The sequence below is a fragment of the Astyanax mexicanus genome, chromosome 2 (assembly GCF_023375975.1).
Source record: "Astyanax mexicanus isolate ESR-SI-001 chromosome 2, AstMex3_surface, whole genome shotgun sequence".
NCBI lineage: Eukaryota > Metazoa > Chordata > Actinopteri > Characiformes > Acestrorhamphidae > Astyanax > Astyanax mexicanus.
The window spans coordinates 54,574,684-54,597,295 of NC_064409.1; the positions used below are offsets into that span (position 1 = coordinate 54,574,684).

Below are 22,612 nucleotides of genomic sequence, written 5' to 3' on the forward strand. Positions count from 1 at the left end.
GACTGAATGAATGGAGAGGTGTGGGACAGACGGATTAGGGCCAGGTTAATGACCGGTTAAGCTGAGGGGATAAGCGCTGGGGATGGGAAACAGACGAGAAAAGGAAGGAAAGACAAATAAGCCGTAATTACACAGAGAAGCTGCTCTGGCTTACTGCCACTGGCCCATTCACTGCCCAGGTGCAGGTGTATAAATGCGTGTGAGAGAGTCTGATGTGTGTGTGTGTGAGTAAGGGAGAGAGGGAGAGAGAGAGAGAAGTGTGTGTGAGAAAGAGTAAAAAAAATATGAAGAAGTATGTGTGAAGTGTTTTGTATGGCATGTACAAGGTTCTGCAAGTGAGCTGGGCTAAATAGTTTCGAGCTGGAGTGCTAATGCCTATGTGTTAGCGTTAGCGTCAAATCAAAGCATGTGTTCCGGAGGGTGTGAATGTGTGACTCAAAGTGTTTAACGGAGCTACCCCAGCACAGCTCATCTTGCCAAAATACCCCCAGCCCTTGAATGGCAGCCTTCACAAAAGGAGCGGACAGCTTAACCTTTCGTGACAAGGGCCCAGAAAATGTTCAGTGCCAAAGGGCACACCGCAGCCCGGCTCGCTCGCCCGCCCTCTTTCTCCCTCCCCGGCACGGCTGTCAAACGGGCTTACAAGGTGCTGTGTTCCCCCCACACAAAAGCGCAAGGTGGAGGTTACATTCTAATTTAACGGAAAGCAGGGCTATTTGCCTGCTGCACACCTCGGGGAACTGATACCAACAGCACATGTTTATCAGGCTGGCGGTTGTAGTGAACAAGGGGGGGACCACCACCAGCACAACCACCAATTTAACATGCCTTGCTTTGTTGTGTTTTTTCAATGAATTTGAAGGAATACTGAGTGATTTTGTCCTAAATAATAATATTTCATATTTATTCTAATAAATGATGGACACAGCGTTTTTATTTGGTACTTGGATACTGGAGTGAGCCCAGTCGGCTCTGTGTCTGAATTCTCCATGTACCATGCTGCAGCCCAGAAGGGGAAAAGTCATGTGACTACACATACTGTAGTATTCTTTCAAGAGGACACTTTATGAGTACAAAGTGGAGGACATTTTAACATATTTAAAAAAGTAAAATGAATAAAAAAATTACATTTAAATTATAATAAATTAAGAAAACTAAACAAACAAACAAAACAATTATTTATGGACGATTACATTGGTAAGAGGTTTTAAATGTCAGTTTGATACATTTTTGATTATTTGCCCAGCCCTTGTACATAGAATAGAACAGAATAGTTAAATGGCTAGGGACGTGCTAATGCCAATTTACAGTGTATCTGATGTACATAATACGATGCCAATATATAAATACATGATAAAACATAGAAAGTGGGACTAATTCTACATGAATTAGCATTATAAAGTAATATAACATGTATTTCAGTTTAAAAAAATAAAAAATAAAAATAAAGTAATTGTAAAAAGATTCAATTAATTAAATTTTGAAGTCATTTTGGAGCCTTCTATTCTATTGGTAAAAACAACTTGCAAAAAGGTGATCTAACATATTTTACACATAATATATTTTACATTCAATATATATATATATATATATATATATATATATATATATATATATATAACAATAAAAAATAAATCAGTTAAATCTAAACATCTGTCCAAGGATGATCATGAAAGTATACATTTACCAGTATTAGTGTGCATCCTAAATGTAAAAGACCTTTTTAACACAAATACAGAAATGTGAATATAGTCTCAAAGTCTCGTGACATTAACACACACAGTCTTTTATCACAATATCATAAACAAAGTCCCTTTATAGCAATGTGATGATGTATGATGTCTCTTCAGTAAAACACTCATTTTGAGTATGAGGTTGGCATTAAAAAGCTTAATTTAAAGACTCCTTTGCCTGTTTGCTGTCTCCGTGCCACATCTCTGAACATTCTTAGCAATTCTTCTCTTGCTGCTTGTTGTGACCGCCCACTGTCAACAACTTGCCGAATCGTGAAACCGATTTGAAGCCAATTGGGTTACTAATTAGCCTCGCTTAGCCAGCTCTCCGAGGCACTCTGGCACTACAATAGCTCATTGCAAAATGCTAATTCCACAGCCATCTTTAATGTTGCCATTTGATGAATAAATAGAAGATATTTTGCACGATGGCAAGTGATACAGCGTTTATTACTCGCCTGTTGGTTTTCTTGCTGAGAGAGGGCATGCCAAAAGGCTGGGCTCAAACACTCAGCAAAGTTGGATACCACCGTTTACATGATATTACAAAACTGGCAAGCACACAAAATTTGCTGCATGCGCTAATAAAATACTTCATATAGTCACACAGCAGGCACTGAGGCATGCACACAGTAACCATTAACAGTTCTAAACGGAGTAACACTTACTGGGACATCCACATACTTGGCTGCTGCTTTTACCTTTAAAAGAAGGTGTACGTTTAATGTGCCATTCCATATTGCTATTTTTAGCACTTAAATTACAGTGAAAAACACTTACAGTGAAAGAAAGGATTGAAGAAAAGAATGTCCCTTCATCATATCGTGACAGCTTGGACAGCACGCTATCCAAAACAGCAGCAAACTGCAAACGTGAGAGAGAGGGGTGAAATTATATGAAACATGAATTATATCAAAACAATGAAAAACACTTAAGCAGCACAGATAATGCATAATAAAATCTTTATCAACCCATGAGAATGTGATAAATAAGAAGCTGCCTGAGTAATAGCAACTCTAAATGAAAATGACATCTCTGATAGTGAGCTGCTAGCTTGCTCAGTGAGAGGCTTCAGGAGGAAAATGTCTAGCATTCATGAGCATACTATATTCATTCCATCTAAATGGAAGTGCTTTGAGGCATTCACAGCGCCTGTGAAGGCCAGCAGAGGAGTTAGAAAAAGCCAAGCCTCGCTGTTGTGAAAATGCATCTGTTTCAAGGAAGTACATGAAAGCGTACCTTAGAAACCAGGCAAGAGATCATCTCTTTAAAGGCCTCATCGATCAGAACATCAATTTTAGAATGGTACTGTTGCTGTGGGGAAGTGAAAACAAAGGTGGAAACAAGAAACATCATAATGTCCTTAGGTTATAACACTAGTAATTAAGTAAATACTTAATTCACTGGTGGTGGAACGCAGAGAAGAATTCTCATTTTACTGTGAACTAAGACCAGTTTACTTGCTCAAATCCCAGCCTTGACCAAAGGCACAAAACAGCAAAATGAATCTTGTATCACCAAATCAAATGGACAACCTGTTCCAACAGCAGTGTAATCACAAACATATATTGTGGAGGAGAAAAATCTTCCCATGTAACAGGGCTGAGTTAAGCAGCTAATAGGCCCATTATGCCGGTGAATGGAATTCCTTTTCTCGTTCAGGGCAAAGGAATTTGAAGGATACTTTTTTATGCAGGCCACAATTAGGGCAGCCTTGTGTTTTTTTTTAAATGTCCCAACCAGCTGCAGCAAGCAAAGCTTCACACAGGATTCAATTAATCTGCCATTTCATGTCCAATAAGCCTTATTCTGTATTTTTGAGACTAAAAAAATGCTGGAAAAAGACAGGAGGGAAAAGATGGGAAAGGAGTTAGAGGGAGGAAGATACTACAGATACTAGAGAGAAAGAGGGAGAGAGAGAGAGGGAGAGGGGGAAAGAGAGAGAGAGAGCGAGAGAGAGAGTGCGTGTGTGAAAGAGAGTCTCCATTCGGCTCCTCTGAATAGATGCCTTTGCTGCATGCAAGGCAAGCAGGAGTTCATCTGTGCCAACAATGGCCTTTCACAGCACATCTAAAGAACACCCAAATTAAAAATTTCAATCAACAAAGAGCGCAGATCGGTGACAAATTGAGGGTGCTGAGAGGTCACCGTTGGCAGCCCTAATTTTCTTTTCACCATTTTTCACTACATGAAATGGCCTTTTTTTCCATAAACGGAATTATGGGCGAATCTTAAGGACTTTTTACCTCAATTAACACTTCCATGTTTGCTTTTTATATAAGAGTGGGGGCCAAATTGCAAGGGCTCTTTTTGCATTAGAGGAGATTAAATTGTGAGGTCTTTGCTGTGTGTGTGTGTGTGAAAACCAAAAGAACAATAATTTCTTTTGAAAACATTTATCTGGGAGTGATCCAGTAAGAGGCACTTCAGGGAGAATGCAGTTTCTAAAGAGTAACCTTGTGTTCTGAAATGTGGCAAACCCTGTTACACACAACTTCAATGGAAGCAAAAACAGGCCATCATTTACGGCAGTAAAATTAGCTTTTACATATAACAAACACGGACGTGCACATGAGCTGTCGCAAAATTCTCAGCTTTTGTTCCCAGATTCAATTGAGCCTTGAGTACTTTTCAGGGTGTCCAAACTACAAAGCATGAGGGTTTAAAAAGGAGCTGTTCCACTGTGCTGCAGGCCTGCACACCGTCTCGAGCTTCACACAGAACTTTAGAAATCTCAAAACTTTATAGTCCTTTCTCTCTGTGGTGCGTATAAAACAGTAATGAGCATGATCACAGGGAAACTTCAATTACCTTGAAAATGAAAAGTGAGTGAGAATGACAGACAGAAAGTAAGTAAGAAATAGACCTGAAAAAAGAGAATAATTATTTCTTATAACACAAAGTATACAAAATACTAAACAAATCTCTGCAAATAAAACAAAAATGAGAAATATTAGTTTTATCATTTAACCCCTTAACATGCCAGCATTTTTGATAAATTTCTGCCTCATATTACATAGCTATATCTTGTGGATTTCTCTTCAAGCATTACATATGAAGGTTTCATGTTTTATAAGTAACATTGTGAACAGAATGTAATAGAAAATGTTAAAAAATATGGAAGTAAATCTGCAACTCATAAAAATCATAAAATTGGAAATTCTCTGAACTTTTAACATTTAAAATGTATATTTTCCTAAATACAAATTAATCATTTCATGTCCTACAAACTTTTCATTTTGTTACGACTGTCTTGAATTTTTGTCAATTTTCAATCATGCAATGCAGTGAACATGCAGCTTCTCCAACTGTTCTGTAGAAGAATCTCTCCAAAACTCTCAAAGTTTCAGAATACAAATAACTTCTTTTACTGCAGAGATAAAGGGGTTTGTATTACCTGCACCTGTAGCCTGTATACAGGCCAAGGTCTGTTATGGGGTTAAACATGGGTAATTTACAAATTAATTACATGAAAGTGATATTAATAATTATAATCCCTATTATATTAATTATTTTAGTCTGCTAACTAACAAAACCTCAAATGAAGCTCTTTTCAGAAAAGATGGTTGGACTTACCCACTGTTTGTCAATCTTGGATTCATGTGATGATGAATGGGAAAATGAAAACAGCATATGAAGGGAAAAAAAATGAAGGAAAATCTTAACAGGGATCAATGAGGCAAAGGTGAGATGCTGAAGGGTAGGACAGCATGACATACAAACTAAGCATACATCAGACAAATAAAATCAAAACAAACATTTTATTTTCCTGCCACTATGACTATGTCAGTATGAATTTATTAAACGGATTCTATGATTATTATGTAATAATTAAGAGGAACAAACAGAATAACTAAAAGGTTATTCAAAATGTAATTTTCAAAATACATTTGGCAACACATAATTTGGATGGTCCATGACAAATACCAGAAATATATGCTCAACAAACTTTCAGTATCCATTAAGTGCAAAATAACTCTGATGAAATAAAATGAAAGTAAATCGCTCTATGGAATTATGGACATTAAGCCTACACCTACTCTAAACTTAACCCTAACACCAACATTGAATTAGCCATTAAGCACAACTGTGACCCTTACCTTAAACCATACAATAAACCTGACACTTAAATCAATTAAAAAAGAGTAAAAGGTAAGGTACAGGATTACATTCAATACAGAACAATTAGCATTCGACTTAGTCGGGTTATATTTAATAGACATTTGTTTAAACAGTGTTTTGAACAGTGTAAAGTGTAAAAGTTTACATGCTTGATCAACTAACTGATTAACTATTAACTACCAGTAATATAATCATATTGTGTACTTAACAAAATAAAAACAATGTAATTACAATGTAATGCAACAGGCTATTTATTTTTGTTTATTTATTTATATATATATATATATATATTTTTTACAAATAATTAACCCTTATTATTTATTTCTGTGGATTTAGCATTAAGTTGGTCATAAATAAAAGTTGCTGTATTTTACTCAAGAACTTTCAATGTCCCATTTTTGTGCACCAAATGGTCTTGATGTGGTGGATGGAGGTTACTGCTCTGGCCAATTTGCAGGCTAACTTTGGTGGCCATGACGAAGCTGAATAAAAAAGGCTTCACTAATGTAAAAATCTGAATGAGGTATCCAGCTGGTGTTCTCTTTCAGAGTCTAAGCACCTATTTCACAACAATAAAAAACTAACTAAATAAATAAAATGAATACATAAAAACGGCACATGCACTTTACTGGCCTTGGACAAGTCATTACTATATTATGTCCAATGATACGCTATAAAAGTGAGGTGAAATTCCTTCCTAGTTGTGTTATTATTTCATGCTGTTCTCCTGGAGAGTAATCATCTTCTTGGTAAAAAAAGCGCTGAAATCTTTACAGTTACGTTTTTTTTGTTCACACAAAAACACGAAGGCAGACAGAAAAGTTTCTGTGGGAAGATTTGAAAACAGGCATCTCAGTCAGTTACAAAACCAGACTGCAGCACCTTCTCTTGGTGACATACAGCTTCTTGTCAAGATGAGAAAATGCAGTAACATTCTTATCATGCTACAATCTTCACATGTAAGCAATTCAGAATAAAGGGAATTGGTAATTATGACAGATGTGTACAAAGGTATACTGTAGGAGATATCCCCACGTGGCTGTGATTACATACCTCTTGGCCTTGGTCAAGGATGCAGAGTTTTGAGCACTGCTTCTTTGCATCCATAAGAACGTTGAACATCGTGCACACGGAGAGGGGCACCCTGAAGTCGGTGGACTTGTTTGCTTTTTGCATCTTTGAGTCAAATGCTGTTTTGGTCCTGAGTTTAAAAGGGTATATATATTTAATACATACATCAAATGACATCTTAACATCACACTAATTTAATACTGGCGACAGCAACCAACAAATCAATGACTGAGCTCAAAGTCCATAAGTTCATTTATGTCTTTAGACAGTGATAATACAGAATAATACAGTGACATGCCAAGAGCCATGGGATACAATTATGCAAATTTATTATGAAATATAAGTTTTGAAATATAAGATGTTTTCTTGTGAGTGAGGCTGAACACTGGCCAAAGTGCTTATGGTAATTATTGGAGACCTGATAGTAAGTGCCAGATGGAAGGAAGATTGAATTTCTAAAGTTATGCAGACATTTAACCTTCCTCTCTCCACACTGTCACACTTGTACCAGGATTACATCATAGAAGACATTGTGACTGAGACCAGCAGTGTCTGGCTAGAACTGTCCATGTGATCAGACAAGCAGTTTTACCAGGAGGCCTCAAAACAGCTCTGGAAAAAAAATAAGAGACCACTTAAAAATGATGAGTTTCTTTAATTTTACCAAGTTGAAAACCTCAGGAATATAATCACGAGGAAGATGGATGACTACAAGCCATCAAACAGAGCTGAACTGCTTGAATGTTTGCACCAGGAGTGGCGTAAAGTTATCCAAAAGCAGTGTGTAAGACTGGTGGAGGAGAACATGCCAAGATGCATGAAAACTGTGATTAAAAAAACAGAGTTATTCCACCAAATAGTGATTTCTGAACTCTTAAAACTTTATGAATATGAACTTGTTTTCTTTGCATTATTTGAGGTCTGAAAGCTCTGCGTCTTTCTTGTTATTTCAGCCATTTCTAATTTTCTGCAAATAAATGCTCTAAAAGACAATATTTTTATTTGGAATTTGGGAGAAATGTTGTCCGTAGTTTATAGAATAAAACAACAATGTTCATTTTACTCATATACTTTAAATAGCAAAATCAGAGAAACTGATTAAGAAACTGAAGTGGTTTTTTACTTTTTTCCCAGCGCTCTATATATCTTGTTAGCTACTGCAGTGTCCTCTAGCTCCTACAAGACATGCCAAAACTGTATGATGCTAGTTCTTGTCCAAACACATTTGGCATGTCATTGCCCATATTATAAAGTATTAAAATAGGAGGTTTGTTAACCCTAACACATCCTAAAGTAAAAAAGGGGACAACACTAAAGTCAGCCCTTTCTAGTAAACCCTGACCTTTTGACACAGGCCTCCATCATGTCACTGGCCATGAGCTTCAGACGCTGCTCCAGATGTTTGGCAAATTCTGGCTCTGGCCAGTGCAGGTCCATCACAAATATCTGGAGGGCATCCAGCTTCCAGAACAGGTCCTCTGATGTTGCTGAGCCATTACTGCCAAAGACAACAACACAAATAATATTAGCCTTAGCTTCATTGATGTAGTTTAACGTTGATTACATTATCCAAACTCCAAGCACTACAATTGGTCAAATTTGCATAAAGTATGTATGCCTGATTCATAAATGAATGAAACCTGAGTAAATACAGGGTACATGAAGTGTTTTCAAACTGCAATAGTATGGCATATACGGTGCAGTTATGCCTCTGATTGAAGGGACAGAAGACATACCATTGAGAGTAGTTCTTTCATTATCTGTGTCTATCTTGTCCCTTATGTACAAACAGAGTAGTCATCGATACTCTTGAACACTCAGAGTGAGTTTTAATACAGAACAGCAATGGCTGTAACTCTGCTAACTTATCTAAGCCAACTTCAGCTGTAAGTACTCTTTAGAGAGAAGAAGGTAACTTAGCAACTATTTCAAAAGAAGGCCACAGTTAAATCATTTAGAGTGCTTTAATTTCAATTCACTGGAATCCTCACATGCTGTACATGGCTATTTAAATCATATTCACATGGATCTTAAGCGCAATGAACCTTGCAGTGATTCATCTGCAAGGGCATGAGTTTAAATGGGGCTATGAGTAGGGGCTCATAACTTAAATTCTTAAGTACAGGTTTATATACTTCTTTTATCCATATCATGACAACTCTTTATATCATTACCACTCGCATAGTTCCGACAAAACAATTCGGTCATACGTGGACTAAAGAGAGGAGAAGAAAAAAAAAAGCACAAGCTTTGTCTTTAAAGCATGAAGCTCCTTTTGTAGAATGCTACTGACTTTCCAGAGGCTCAAGAGAGCCTTAGCAAAGAAGACAGATGGACTGACACCACCGTGTCAACCACAGTTAACACGGCAACACACCGAGAGGCTGACACAAGCAGCATTCAAGTGTACAGCGCAAAACGCTCGGCAGTAAGGAAAAAAAAAGGGCACTCACTCCTCTCGCTGTTAAAAGACTGTTACCTTCACAAGTGGCAGTCCTGGAAAATAGTTTGGCAAAGTCCACAGTGCAATTAAAAAGGATGAGCATGAGTTCCCACTCGATTAATTAGCGGCGGTACAGTCCGTGAGGGCCCCCTCGGGGGTCTGCGCCGCCCCCTCAAGCCTGCGTGAGCGGGGGAAGAGGCAGTATGAACAAATGGACTCGCTTCTCGCCAGGCGAGGGATTCCCATGGGGGAACACGGCATTCTGACTGCCTCTAACAACCAGCTAACCACAGTCCCCCTGGACACACACCCACAGGACTACTCCCACTACAGACACTGTTTCAGGCCTAAAACCTGGTGTGCATTTACAGTCCAGACTGTTTACAATGAACGAGATCATATACATATTATGATGTTTCTGAACGTTCTCTCGTAACCGAGTCGTCAACATTTGGTTCTGCATTGAGCAGCTGCCAGCTTTAGCGGCGTTGGGAATATTTACTGATTTTTTTTTTTTTTTTAAGAAGGTTCAGTGAACTCTTATATGTCTATAGGCTCTATGTTTTTTTCTGCTAGAGAAGCAACTCTATATCTAGATTTCAACCCAACTAAGTGATGAAGTGGCATAAAAAAATATCCCTTGACCACAATAATTGACTTTTAGAGCCCCTTTATTGTGGAAGCGCCAAGTTTTTATGAAAAATATTTACCCCCAACATAGTCATACCAGTAAACAGTGTTAGAGTAATTGCGTTTAAATGCAAGCTCCATTGTTCCACCCAGGTTCTGCCAAGTCAAAAAAAAGAGACTTGGGATGAAAGCCACAAACACAAAGAAAGTTTAACAGTAATTCCATGTGGTCCAGCGGGATAAGCCCTGCCACTATGATCAGGAGGTCGCCGGCTCGAATCCTGTTAATGTAGCTTGCCATCGGCTACAGAGCCCTGAGAGATCACAATCGGCCTTGCTCTCTCTGAGTGGGTAGATGGCGCTCTCTCCCCTCATCACTCAAAAGAGTGATGTTGCTCAGCACAAGGCATCTGTGAGCTGATATACCAGAACTGAGTTGCTGCGCTTTCCTCTGAGTGCGCTGTGATGCTACTTTGCAATGCTGCATCAGCAGCAGTTTAAAAAGAGGCGCTGGCTGACTTCACATGCATCAGAGGAGGCATGTGCTAGTCCTCACCCTCCTGGTGTTGGGGCATTACTAATGATAGGGGGAGTAATTGGCCGGCTTAAACTGGGGAGAAAATGGGAAAAATTTGAAATAAAATTATATGTATATAAATAAGAAAGTTTAACAGTGACTAACACTGTAGTAAAGGAGTAAAGTCAATAAAAGGAAAAAATTATTGGTATTGGCCGATTTTCAGCCTGATCAAATCAATCAGCCATTTTCTGCAATTTCCTACACAACACCGTGGTTTTTCATTCAACTGCTAGGTGGCACTATGAACCTCACTCACATTAAAACCAGCGCTGAATTCCCAGCTCCACATAACAACAAAGTTTCACCAATCTCCTGTTTTTAATTTATTTATTCACTCATTTCTTTTTTATTTTAAGCGGATTTATACCAAAGTGTTAAAGACTTAAAATCACTAACCGGATAGGGTTTTTTGAGAGTATATCACAAAACCCAGTACAGTGAGATTCAGCAGAGCTAATGGCGCTAACAACACTCTGAGCTCCACAATGCGAAGAGAAAGAAAATAAAGATTAATACATAAATACATATTATGTATATACACATACACTCACATGCACACATTTTTTTTCCTTGAAATGTAAAAATTAATTTGAAAACTACATTTAATCTGAGAACCCTGGGAATATTTATGTGGAAATAAGTTTATAATAATATCTGTAGATATATTAACCCCTAATACAGGTTTAGGGTTTAATGGATTAAAAATAATCACAATTTAATCACAATCGCAATATTCTGTGGAAAAATTGAAATGAGATATTTTGCCCAAATCGTGCAGCCATAAAATAGACTGAGACATTCTGCAAGATAACCTGCTTTAGTTTGCTAAAACGTGATACTTTATCTTTTAGCAGGACAATGATCTAAGCACAAGGCCATTACATCACAGAAGCAGTTAAACAACAAAAACGGGAATGTTCTACACTGTTCAATTCAAAGCTCAGATTACAATCAAAAACAATCAGTGGTATGATTTGAAAACTGTAATCCACAAAGATTATCCAACCTTCTTTCCTTAATTTTCATTAAGGAAAATTAAAGGACACACGTTATCATTCAAAAGCAAAATTCACACTGTTCTCATTTGCATTGACATATTTACCAAATATAGACATGTCTATGATATTGTACAGCACAATATCATATATTTTTCCTCAATATTGAATACACAGAGTGCATTCTCAATATCATGACATGCTGGCGCATCAACTTGTAGTGAAATCTGATAAAAATTCTGCCGTCATGCAGCCATACAACCAACCAGGTGTGTGCCATATCGTATCATACGCGATAATATCGCCAAATATTTTGAATATCGTGAACGATATTATACCCTGAAATATCGTGACATATCACCCACCCCTAATTATCACATTAGGGGGCTACTTTTTGTGCTGTTTTTAGCAAAAGAAAAATTCACACTGTTCTCATTTCCTATTATATATCTACTAGAGACAGATTATATCTGTCCAGTATAATTTATTTTACTTAAATCCTGTATATATGGAGATATTTCTTATATATATGGATAATTATTTTTTTATATCTCAGTTAGCAATATCATATTGCAAGCAAAAATAAAATTCTAAATATTTTTTCTAATTTAGTGTTTTGTCATATCGCCAAAAGTATCGTTACTGTGAATATACTATGAAATATCGTGATATTATTTTAGAGCCATATCGCCCACCCCTACAACCAACCTTAACAATCTGCAGCCAATCTGCCAAAAAGAATGGATAAAAACAGCAAAAAAAAATTTACTACCCAAAAATTCCCCCAGTGACCAAGTCTATTGTTTGTCAGGCATCAAACTGAAAAATGGTAAATTACAGAAACATTCAATCATTTCACTTTATTTGCAGAACCGTTCCCCTGAAAGACATTGGGAAAGTGAGAATTTCTGCTTTAATGACTTTCTTTTCAAACAATCGAAAAAAGGAGCAGAAAACATGGCAAAATTCTCCATAGCGTAAGAAAAAACAAAAGCTCAGGTTTCTGGTACTCACAAAATATCTGGCAAATTAATTCCTTGCAAGCTGGGAATTCAAAAGCAAAACTATGTTAAACTTTTAAAATCCAAACATAAAAATGTAAAATGTCAAGTACTGGCACGGCATGACACTATCATTTAAAACATAATCCAAATCAATAGAGTTTCGAGAGATTTTTACTTGACCATGACATGATAAAGCAGATGAATGCACTGCACGTGAATGATGATTACAAACCAAGCGAGTTCATTTAAACATTCAAATTAAAACGCATGAACTGGCATAGCACGTGCATTCCGGATCACCATACATCTGAAACACTGAGAGCGGCACAGATACACACTCCAGCATGCCGATTAACATGCTCTATCAGACACATGTGAACACCATTTGGTTAAATTCTTGAACAAGCACGTCTCAATCATATTTACCATGAAAATGATTAATTTAGCTATAAATGACAAAAATACCATTTAAAACAAGCATTTTTTTCAAATGAGCAGGCATAAAGGAATCCTATTACTACACCTACACAAACTGATTCTAAAAAGGATCTGTCAACCTTTTTTTTTTTTTTTTTTGAGTATTCAATATTCTATTTTTCTGCAGCACACTTGGTTTCGGGTGCTTCTATAGGTTGGTGTGAGCTCAATCCAAAAACATAAAAAGCCTTATTTATAGCTATAATAAGCAAATGGCATAGCCATTAAGTATGGATGGTGCCCAGCTGGACCATACACACGTGTTATCACATAGTGGTCCCATCCAGGAGGGGGTGGAGAAGCTGGGCATCTGAGGAAGATTGAGGGGCAGGTTGGGAACTTTAGGCAAAGGCACACTTGGCAGATTGTTGGTAATAGTCCTGCCAGAGAGTGAGAAGAAAAAAAGAAGGGAAAAAGTGACAGAAGAAAAGAGAAAAGTGAAAAGAAAAATAAGGAATGGCTGAGACAAAGAGGAAAAATGACAGAGGCTTTAAAAGCAGATAGGAAAGATATAAAAGCTAACAGAGGCTAAAAGAGAAGTGAAGCTCTAGCCATAATCAGAAGGCAAGTAAGCATATAGCATTAATGTCTAGATTTTACATGTGGTTATTATCCTAGAAAGCAAATAAATTTGATAAATGAAAGCTAGGTGACAGTCTCTGCTTTAGTATTAGTCAACTGAAAGGTGGTGAAAGCCTTACTTAACTGACTGCCAGGTCTCTTGTTCAAAGCCACGATGGACAGACTGAGCGATGGACGACTCCATCAGGTCAATGTAGCGCACCACTAGAGGCATGTAGAGCTCCTGAAGGTGTTTGTGGAAAGTCCCATTGCACAGCTGAGCTAAAGGTGGGGAAACATATTCTCTTGACTGGTGTAGGATTTCTTTAACTAATGAACAAAACAAACCCTGTTTAAATGCATAAACGCACCCTCAAATGGTGAAATATACATTTCTGGCACACATTCAAAGCTAAAGTCAAACAACATCACATGAGAAGAACACAGATCCTTTGAGAGCTCACACTAAGTTTAAAGAGCACAGTTTATCCTGATCCCAGTTCATGAAGGGAATTTAGCAAAAAAAAAAAAAATGTAAAAAGCTAGTAGAAACAGCATGCAGTAGTGCGTGGGATAGAAGAGGCAGATGAGTAAAGGCAACACATTCCCACAAATCCCCATGGAATTTGTCCTAATGAAAGAGGGAGAGGGAGAGAGAGAGAGAAATAGGAAGGAAGAGAGGGTAGAGTGAGAAGGGGGGCGAGACAGACAGAAAGAGAGACCGTGAAACCGAGAGAGAGGGAGAGAGAGGAAGAGAAGTCTCATCGGGCATCATTAGTTATAATTCCCTCTCACTCTGTTCCTTCATTATGAACACTTGCCTTTTTACTCTGGTGTGTGTGTGTGTGTGTGTGTGTGCGTGTGTGTGTGTGTGAGCACGTTTCACAACCATTTAACATCTTGAGGGGATGATGAAATGAGATGATGAGCATTTAGCGATTGGGCGACATGATGGCAGCCTTTGAGCTTAAGTGCTTGATAGAAGTTGCTTTCATAAGTTTAATCATCAAGGCCCGAATGATGAGCATGTATAGGTAAAATGTACACACGTTTATTAGTGCCTGAAATGTATTAACGAGGCAGCTATTTCTCTTTTTATTATGTACATAGAATGACATAATTCTTTAAGTCTACTGTACAAACAGCACCGTACATTTTACCACCTGCAGTCCTCTAATGCTAAAATAACTGCACATTTTGTGTTCTAAACAACACATGCTTTCACTTACAACACATGCAAGTTTTTCTTCAACTAATTAATGTGTGACTGTCTCATATAATTTGCTGTGTAATTTTACATTAATATAGGTATCGAAATGTCCTGCAAAATTGGTATATGGCCCTAAATGTTTAGCTGTCAAGAGGCAGTAAAACATGCATTCGATCATAACCCTGACGAATAGGAAGAACAAGTGGAGGGCATGACAAAAACAAATGTGGCTACTCGACTAATCTAAATAAAGAAATAATCTGCAGATTAATCTACTACTAAAACAGTCTTTAGTAACAGCTCTAGAAGAGTCAAATACTTAAAAAAACTCACATGCAGGGGGGTAAAAATGGTACTGCTTAATTCTACTAAAATACAATTTTATTTGGTTTGGATATTTCTGTTAATCATTATACATTTTACTTAGCATAGTCATACAATATATCTTACTTGCAAGGTAACGAAATCTGCAAAATAAATGCAGAGGAATTTGGCCAATGGAAATAGCCAAATTTGTGAAAAAATGCTGAAGTGCCATAGATCTTCTAATAGATGCCTAATAGATCACTATATGCATTTAATTACTATGTTAACAACACTAGAGCTGAACACATTAACCACTTCACAAAACACAATCGTTTTCCGTTACACAGCTGCTGTTAATTCATGTGTTTAGCAGAAAGCGAGCTGGAGTTCTCTGGACGTTAGTGTTAACTCAGAGGCAACCTGCTGTGCTTTACACATAGCAGGTCAGAGAGACAGACATGAAGATATTCACGTGATGGTATACACAGGAGAGGAGTAAAGAGAAGAGGAATAGAGAAAAACAAAGAAAATCTGAAAAATGGTAAAGGACAGAAAGAATGAGGGAGAAAACAGCAAAAGCAGAAATAGTGAAAGCCAGAGTTAAAAAAAAAATAAAAAAAAGGTCAGAAAAATATCTAAAGATAAAGACAACTTTTAAATGAGAGAAATAGAGAATGAAAGAAAAACTAAAGATAGAACACAATAAAAATGGTAAAAGACAAAACAAAAGAAGTGAAACAAAGTGAAAAAAAAGAAAGCTGGGACTCACGGTCAGTGCGCAGGAAGTTGTTGAGCAGCTGAAACAGAGGGAAGCTGTCCCAGGAGTCCTGTGGCTGTACAGCCAGAGCAGCGTCCATGTCCACTGTGTACAGGGACAGGAAGATCTCAGCGTGCTCCGCCATCGCCTCTGACCACCAGGAGAAGGCCTATGACAAGACACAACACACACACACACACCACACAAACAAACACAAACACAAACACACACACACAGTTATCAAATCAACATACACAATGTAACAGATACAGTTCAAGCAGAACATCATGTCTGCAAAGAAACACAGAAAATAAAAGATAAAAAACAACCAAAAAACACAGAAAAGGTTCATAGCCGGAGCCAGAGTGTTCAAGGTTTTACTGAATTTAACAGAAAACACACCTAAAACAATGACAAGGGTGTTACCAACCACAAGCTCACTGGATGACAAGCAGTACAATAAAAAGGCCTTGAGAGCAGAGAATGCATAGTGCTCAAACCCCCCCCTCCCCCCCCACCACACACACACACACGGATGTGCTTTGTCCAAGATGCATATAGAATTCATCAAGTGTCAGACATATGCACAATCTTCACTGCCAAAGCAATCCTTTTATTTCATGTGTGTAACATTGGTACAATATCTGAAGGTAAACACTGCATTCTCATACACATGAAAAAACGTTGGGCACCCTTTGACTACTGACCACTTCAATTTATTTGATAGAAAAGATTAATACTCCCAGCCACAGAATCTTTTACTGCTATCAAGGTAGAAGCTTTGACTGTAGAAACACAGTCTCTCAACGGTAAAGCCACCACAGGTGTATCTGTATACCCATTTGTTTCATTGACAAAACGCTCCATTCTCCATCTCATTTTTCTCCTTAAAAATCCATATTTCCACCTCCAGTGTCCAATTCCAACAGTTAGTTCTCCCTGTCCTAATATTGGCACATTTTTATTTTGCAGAAATCAGTTTAAACCTTAATCTGTTATATCATAAGAGGGTGGTGTTAAAGTTATAAATTAATTAACTGATATCCTTGACTGGACCAGACCCTCTGTAGGACCAATAGATTTATCTGTTCATTACATGGACTAGCTGAGTTGTAATCAAGCTGTCAGGAAACTAGCTAGTTAATACTACCATTATTAAAAAGTGTCCTTCCAATAAAAAATCCACTATTTCCTGTTCTTTGTGAAATACTATAGGCCTCTCTGAATTATATATGCATGCTGCTCACTAAACTCTTCCTTAACCTCTATTGACTGCAGTAGCTAATTCCATAATTATATTCAGAAAAACAAGTCGTTCAGGAAAAGCACCGTGTCTATGTCATCCCGTGAATTAGTATTCATGGCCTCTGCAACTTTGGCCCGCCCACAGAGAGAGCTGAAGCCAGGTAGCCAAGCACGTCTCATCAGACAGGAGCTAACAGCGTTAGGAACAGCATGGCATGTTCCTGTATTATTTGTGCAAATATCACGTCAGTGTTATATGCTTTGCCCAGTAATGCAGAGCTAAGGAACAAATGGTTAGAATTTGTCTATGGAACAACACCAGTGAAGTACAATTAAGATAGGTAGGTGCATATTTTTAAAACAGTTATTTTTACACTAGCTAAACTTTCTGGACAGAACCACAGCATCCATGCTTTTCTACAGTCCTTGCTATCCACTAATAGTAAAGTGATTTATGCCACAGATGGCCAAACTTGCTGCCCTAATACCCCACCCCCACTCTTTTACAATTTTAGATTTTTATTAATGTTACATTTAAAACTGTAAACTGCATAAAATGTCACAAACTCTCTCAAGAACGGCCCCCTGAGGTGCTACAGTTGGCAAAGACCGTTGTGTCCCATTGCTGAGACCCGAGCTGCCAGCGATGCCACAGCCACCAGTGCCCAAGAGTTTAAGAGAGCGCACTAGGTGGGAAGCATTGCTAAGCCCCTCTCCACAGCCAACTGTAGGCGTATGTCAGGTCACATGTACAGGACTGGGCAGTTTGTGCTCTCCTTCAAGCATGTGCAGGCCTTCTGCAACTCTGCGTGAGTTTTAAAAGATGCACTGATTGGCTACACAGGCTCCCAGTTCAGTTGTTTACCATGAATTTACCAAGAGATAAAGGATGAAAACAAATGAGTCACAGTTTAACACTGAAAACGGCATAAAAGTAAACATTTAAGAACACAAAAAAAACAAAAAAAAAAAAAATGCTGTTATATTTATTTACCCAAAGGGACAATATAAACAATATAAAATTATGAAGCTCTGACTTACTGTATTATTACAGTAATTTTCTTTTAAAATCTTGAATATTTGTTCACCATTTCTAAAGAACAAATAATATTAAACAGTAGTAAGGTGGCCAAGCACATGAGTAATCTTTTTCTTCTTTTTCTCTCCAGAAATGATTGTGGACCCTAAACGAAATATTTTGCAATCCAAAATATCATCAGTGAAGGTTTATTACAAGTTACACAGTAACAGACTTATTTTTTGATTAGAGTAGAATAAAATCATACATGAAGATGGTTTATAGTTTCACCTTCAAATTGCAGTTATGTTGCATTGTGAATTAATTTATACAGCCATAGTAAGAGCTTGTAACTGGGTTGCCTGGATACAGTTCAATCCAAAATGTAATCACTTATGTTTAACAACATCAGAAGAGGTTTGAGTTCATGGCAATAATGTTGCTATTTTATTCAATGAGCGTAGTTATTTAGTGCTACATTGTGCTTGGACACCTACTATTACCACTTCATCAAAATTATTTATTATTACTATATTCCTAAAGTTGTGCATGTTTTTTCTCTTATTTGAGAAATCATCTAAAGAGCTAAAGATTTAACTTTAAACTTCATCAGTATACACACATTAATTTTAAGCACAAATTTACAGATTTTATCTGCACAGTATAATTTATTTTTTTACTCTTCGATACACAAGAGTACATGTTTATTATTGTAACATGATAAATCATAGAGTTGTGGTCATTCCTATACTTTTTGTATCATCGTAAATTAAAACATTACAGAACAACAAAATATTGTGTGTTTCTAAAATTGCGCAGCCCTTGTAAACAATACATAACAAAGCCATTTATAGGCCAGTTATAAAAATTATGATAGAAGTGTCAGCTGAACAAATGTGTCCTTTTCGTCTGCAAAGGATCAGAGAGTCTTTTCTGTGCTCAGAGGTAAAAGAGTGAAGCCTTGTTTTTTTCTGATCACTGTTTATTGTTAGACAGTATTCCAAGCATTAAAAGGCCACTAAATATTTCTTTCATCAGTCCTTTTGCCTATTTCCTACACACCTTGAAGCCTTGATGGCAGCTGCCCAAATAACAAAGTGAAAAAGAAAAGCCTGTCATTTGTCTTAAATTATTTCTCTCTCCGACCGTCTCAGGAGAGCCAAGAAATCTGTCCAAAAATGTAAAAAGTGCAGTAAGTCAAATGAAATATCGTGTGATAAAAAAAGAATGCTGCAGATCTACTGAAAGAGTCTATTGTGAGTAGATATCCTTGTGTTGTGTGAGTATGTGTGTGTTAGAGAAAGAGAGAGAGAGAGAAAAAGAGAGAGAGTGGTGTAGGAGGCTATGTGGGGAGAAACGCCACTCTTATCTGACTTCTTGTCATACTGGAGCTGGCCTTGAGGATGCTCATCTTCGAGCCTTTCAGAAGCAGCTTTTCAACAGCATCGGGCCAACTAACACCATTAACGCCTCCTTCACTCCCCCTGTCTCAAACACCACCACCAGTGTGTGTGTGCAGCTCATATGGGTACTAACACGAGTGGCTGAGGAGCTAAATCTTATCGTCAATCTGACAGGGATACAGAAAGTTAAAAACAAAAAAATCTTCTACATAGAATGTTCTCTATAAATCAACTATTTACAAGCTAGTATTTAAAGCTGGTAGAAATCTACCATATCATTTGTAATGGATCTCACTGATTGATTCATATAAATAAAACAAATATTTACCCCGGTATTCCAAAAATTGCCCACTTATTCTGGTCAGTTTCATTTGTTATGAAATAAGTGCCACTTTCAATAGCAACAGCAACACTGTGCACTGTAGCGTTTATTAATAGCCATTCTTAATACATTACTGAGGACAGAGGATTGATATTCCAGTCTTTAAAGCGAAGTTATGTAGCATTTAATATACAGCTCTGGAAAAAATTGAGAGACCACTTCAGTTTCTGAATTAGTTTCTCTGATCTTGCTATTTATAGGTATATGTTTGAGTAAAATGAACATTGTTGTTTTATTCTATAAACTACAGACAAGATTTCTCCCAAATTCCAAATAAAAATATTGTCCTTTAGAGCATTTATTTGCAAAAAATGAGAAATAGCTGAAACAACAAAAAAGCTGCAGAGCTTTCAGACCTCAAATTATGCAAAGAAAACAAGTTCATATTCATATTAACAAGTTTTAAGAGTTCAGAAATCAATATTTGTTAGAATAACCGTGGTTTTTAATCACAGTTTTCATGCGTCTTGGCATGTTCTCCTCCACCAGTCTTACATGCTGCTTTTGGATAACTTTATCCCACTCCTGGTGCAAAAATTCAAGCAGTTCAAGTTGGTTTGATGGCTTGAAATTATCCATCTTCCTCTTGGTTATATTCCAGAGGTTTTCAATTTGGTAAAAACAAGGAAAAACATCATCAGTGATCTTTTATTTTTTTTTTTCCAGAGCTGTATATATTTTTAATGCTACAATGTTTTTCTTCAATGTATGAACATTTTCTCTGCTTCTGAGCAGCTAAATGTATATGAAACGCATATGAAACGTTTTTAGCCTGACAGTGATAGATTTACATTAAGATCTCTTATCTTTAGTTCTAAGTCTTGTTTTGATTGTTGTAATATCCATGTATTTGGTGGACAATAATAAACACTAATTGTAGCGGTGGAAGCAGGAACAAACTTTACTTACCTCTCTCCCCTTGTGCGTTTTACAAAAAACAACATTGAGGAAGAGAAAGAGAGAAAAAAGAGAGAGAGAGAGAAAGTGCAGAGATATTACAGAGAGATATGTATGCTCCTATAATAGTACAATAGAGTATTCCACCAAAATTGTATGCAATATACAATACATAATTCAGAAACCATGCTTTTATATGCAATATGTTTTCCTTAAAGGTTTAAATATACTTGCATAGACAAAAGACTTCTTGCATGAATCCAAAATGTGATCTTTTCAAGCACTTCCATATATCTGACTATTTTCAGGCACCACCTGAGTTTCCTTAGTAACAGCACGTGGGACATTCATCTTATTAGGTGCAAATGCTTTGGCATTATCGTCATCTTCACAAGTGACAGCTGTTGGTGGCTGGAGGCCTAAAAATAGCCCCACACCTCCTGAACAGATGTCTACTGCTGCTCTCGCGTTTAGGTAAATGAGCACAGCCTCCATCAGCAGAGCCTCAACACCTATGATTGATCAATTAAAAAAAAAAAAGAAGGAAAAAGGAACACATGCAAACGCTCGCTAAAGTCGCTAAAGGGCTGTGGGCGTTGTTTTCATCTGCTGCTAGTATGAGCTGGCACTAGCTGTCTAACCAAACTCTTCACTAACAGCTGTCGTAGCGGCACAGTAAGGAAATGGACAGCGAGATGGTAAATGATCAAAAGTCGATGATAAACATAGGTTGTCATTGCATGTGTCAGCCTGTTCCTGACATGATGTAAAGAGTCTTGAAAAGGAAAGATCTTAATGAGTTGTTCTGAGGTTCTTTTAATAAATGGTGTTGTAGACTTATACAATTCTGACTTTTTTGCTTAGGTTTTTTTTTTTTTAAGCAGAGTGCCCTACCTCTGAGTGATGCTCATCGTTCTGTTGAAGCACCTCCATACACAGCTCCCCGAGACGCATCATGTCCTCTAACCTCTTCTCAGGAGGGGCCTGGGAGCTGTCAGCTGGGAAAAGAAAGGACAATGAAGCGTGCCTGGGTTGTATTGTCTGGTTTGCACTAAAAATAACAGATCAATGTGTTTGTATAAAAAGTGACAGTACAGCAGTAATGCTGTGTTCAAAACCTTCAAACTGGGCATAATCCGTCAGCTGGGAGTAATTAATAAGCGCAGCTTTTTCCAGGCACTTCTTAACAATCTTAGTCATCTCCTCAACAGGGACTGGTGTGGTGATGTCTTTCATAAGAACCTGCAGAAAGATGACCAGTATGTGATGCTCAATGCAGAATTGTATCAAAATGAGAATATTAGAAATGGTGATGCTTCATTTGAAGGCTACACACACAGGGACTTCATAAAACATTTACAATGATCATTATTGCAGAATTAAATAATATAGTAAAAATGTCTAGTCAACATCTAGTCTGCCAGGTGTACCCTATTATATGACTGTACACTATTATATTGTCTCCCTCCCAAAAACTACCTGCATGTAAAAATGAATAATTAATTATTATTAATTATTACTATAGTTAATTATTATTAATCATAGAAATGTTGTTGTGTGAATTTGGTTTGTTTGTTTATTTAAGAAAAATGCATATTTCAATGGAAATCATTTATATGGTCACTTAGCACGTGTTTATTTTGTGCAAAAAGGGCCTGTTTGATACAGTTGTTTAAAAAACAAATTGAAAATAATTGAAAAAACCTTAAAAATCAACTTCGATGTAACTTTTTTTTACTGCATTGCCAAAGTATCGGATCTGTATTTGGGGGCAAAAC

General features: G+C 37.3%; 1 protein-coding gene across 9 annotated transcripts in view; it reads right to left on the bottom strand.

Moving 5' to 3' along the window:
• cadps2 (Ca++-dependent secretion activator 2) overlaps window positions 1-22,612 on the bottom strand; it is a 189,862-nt gene that overhangs the window by 10,050 nt on the left and 157,200 nt on the right. For 2 of the 9 annotated variants that reach the window (XM_007246561.4, XM_049474590.1), the window contains exons 16-27: window positions 21,953-22,076; window positions 21,729-21,832; window positions 15,902-16,058; window positions 13,757-13,898; window positions 13,316-13,435; window positions 12,589-12,618; window positions 8,269-8,424; window positions 6,909-7,056; window positions 5,310-5,324; window positions 2,973-3,047; window positions 2,514-2,597; window positions 2,402-2,434 (exon numbers count right to left, since the gene is read on the bottom strand). In XM_007246561.4, the coding sequence (XP_007246623.3) occupies window positions 2,402-2,434; window positions 2,514-2,597; window positions 2,973-3,047; window positions 5,310-5,324; window positions 6,909-7,056; window positions 8,269-8,424; window positions 12,589-12,618; window positions 13,316-13,435; window positions 13,757-13,898; window positions 15,902-16,058; window positions 21,729-21,832; window positions 21,953-22,076 (1,188 nt within the window). The remainder of the gene's footprint in view (window positions 1-2,401; window positions 2,435-2,513; window positions 2,598-2,972; window positions 3,048-5,309; window positions 5,325-6,908; window positions 7,057-8,268; window positions 8,425-12,588; window positions 12,619-13,315; window positions 13,436-13,756; window positions 13,899-15,901; window positions 16,059-21,728; window positions 21,833-21,952; window positions 22,077-22,612) is intronic. The other 7 variants (XM_049474587.1, XM_049474588.1, XM_049474589.1 and 4 more) reach the window with 7 other exon arrangements.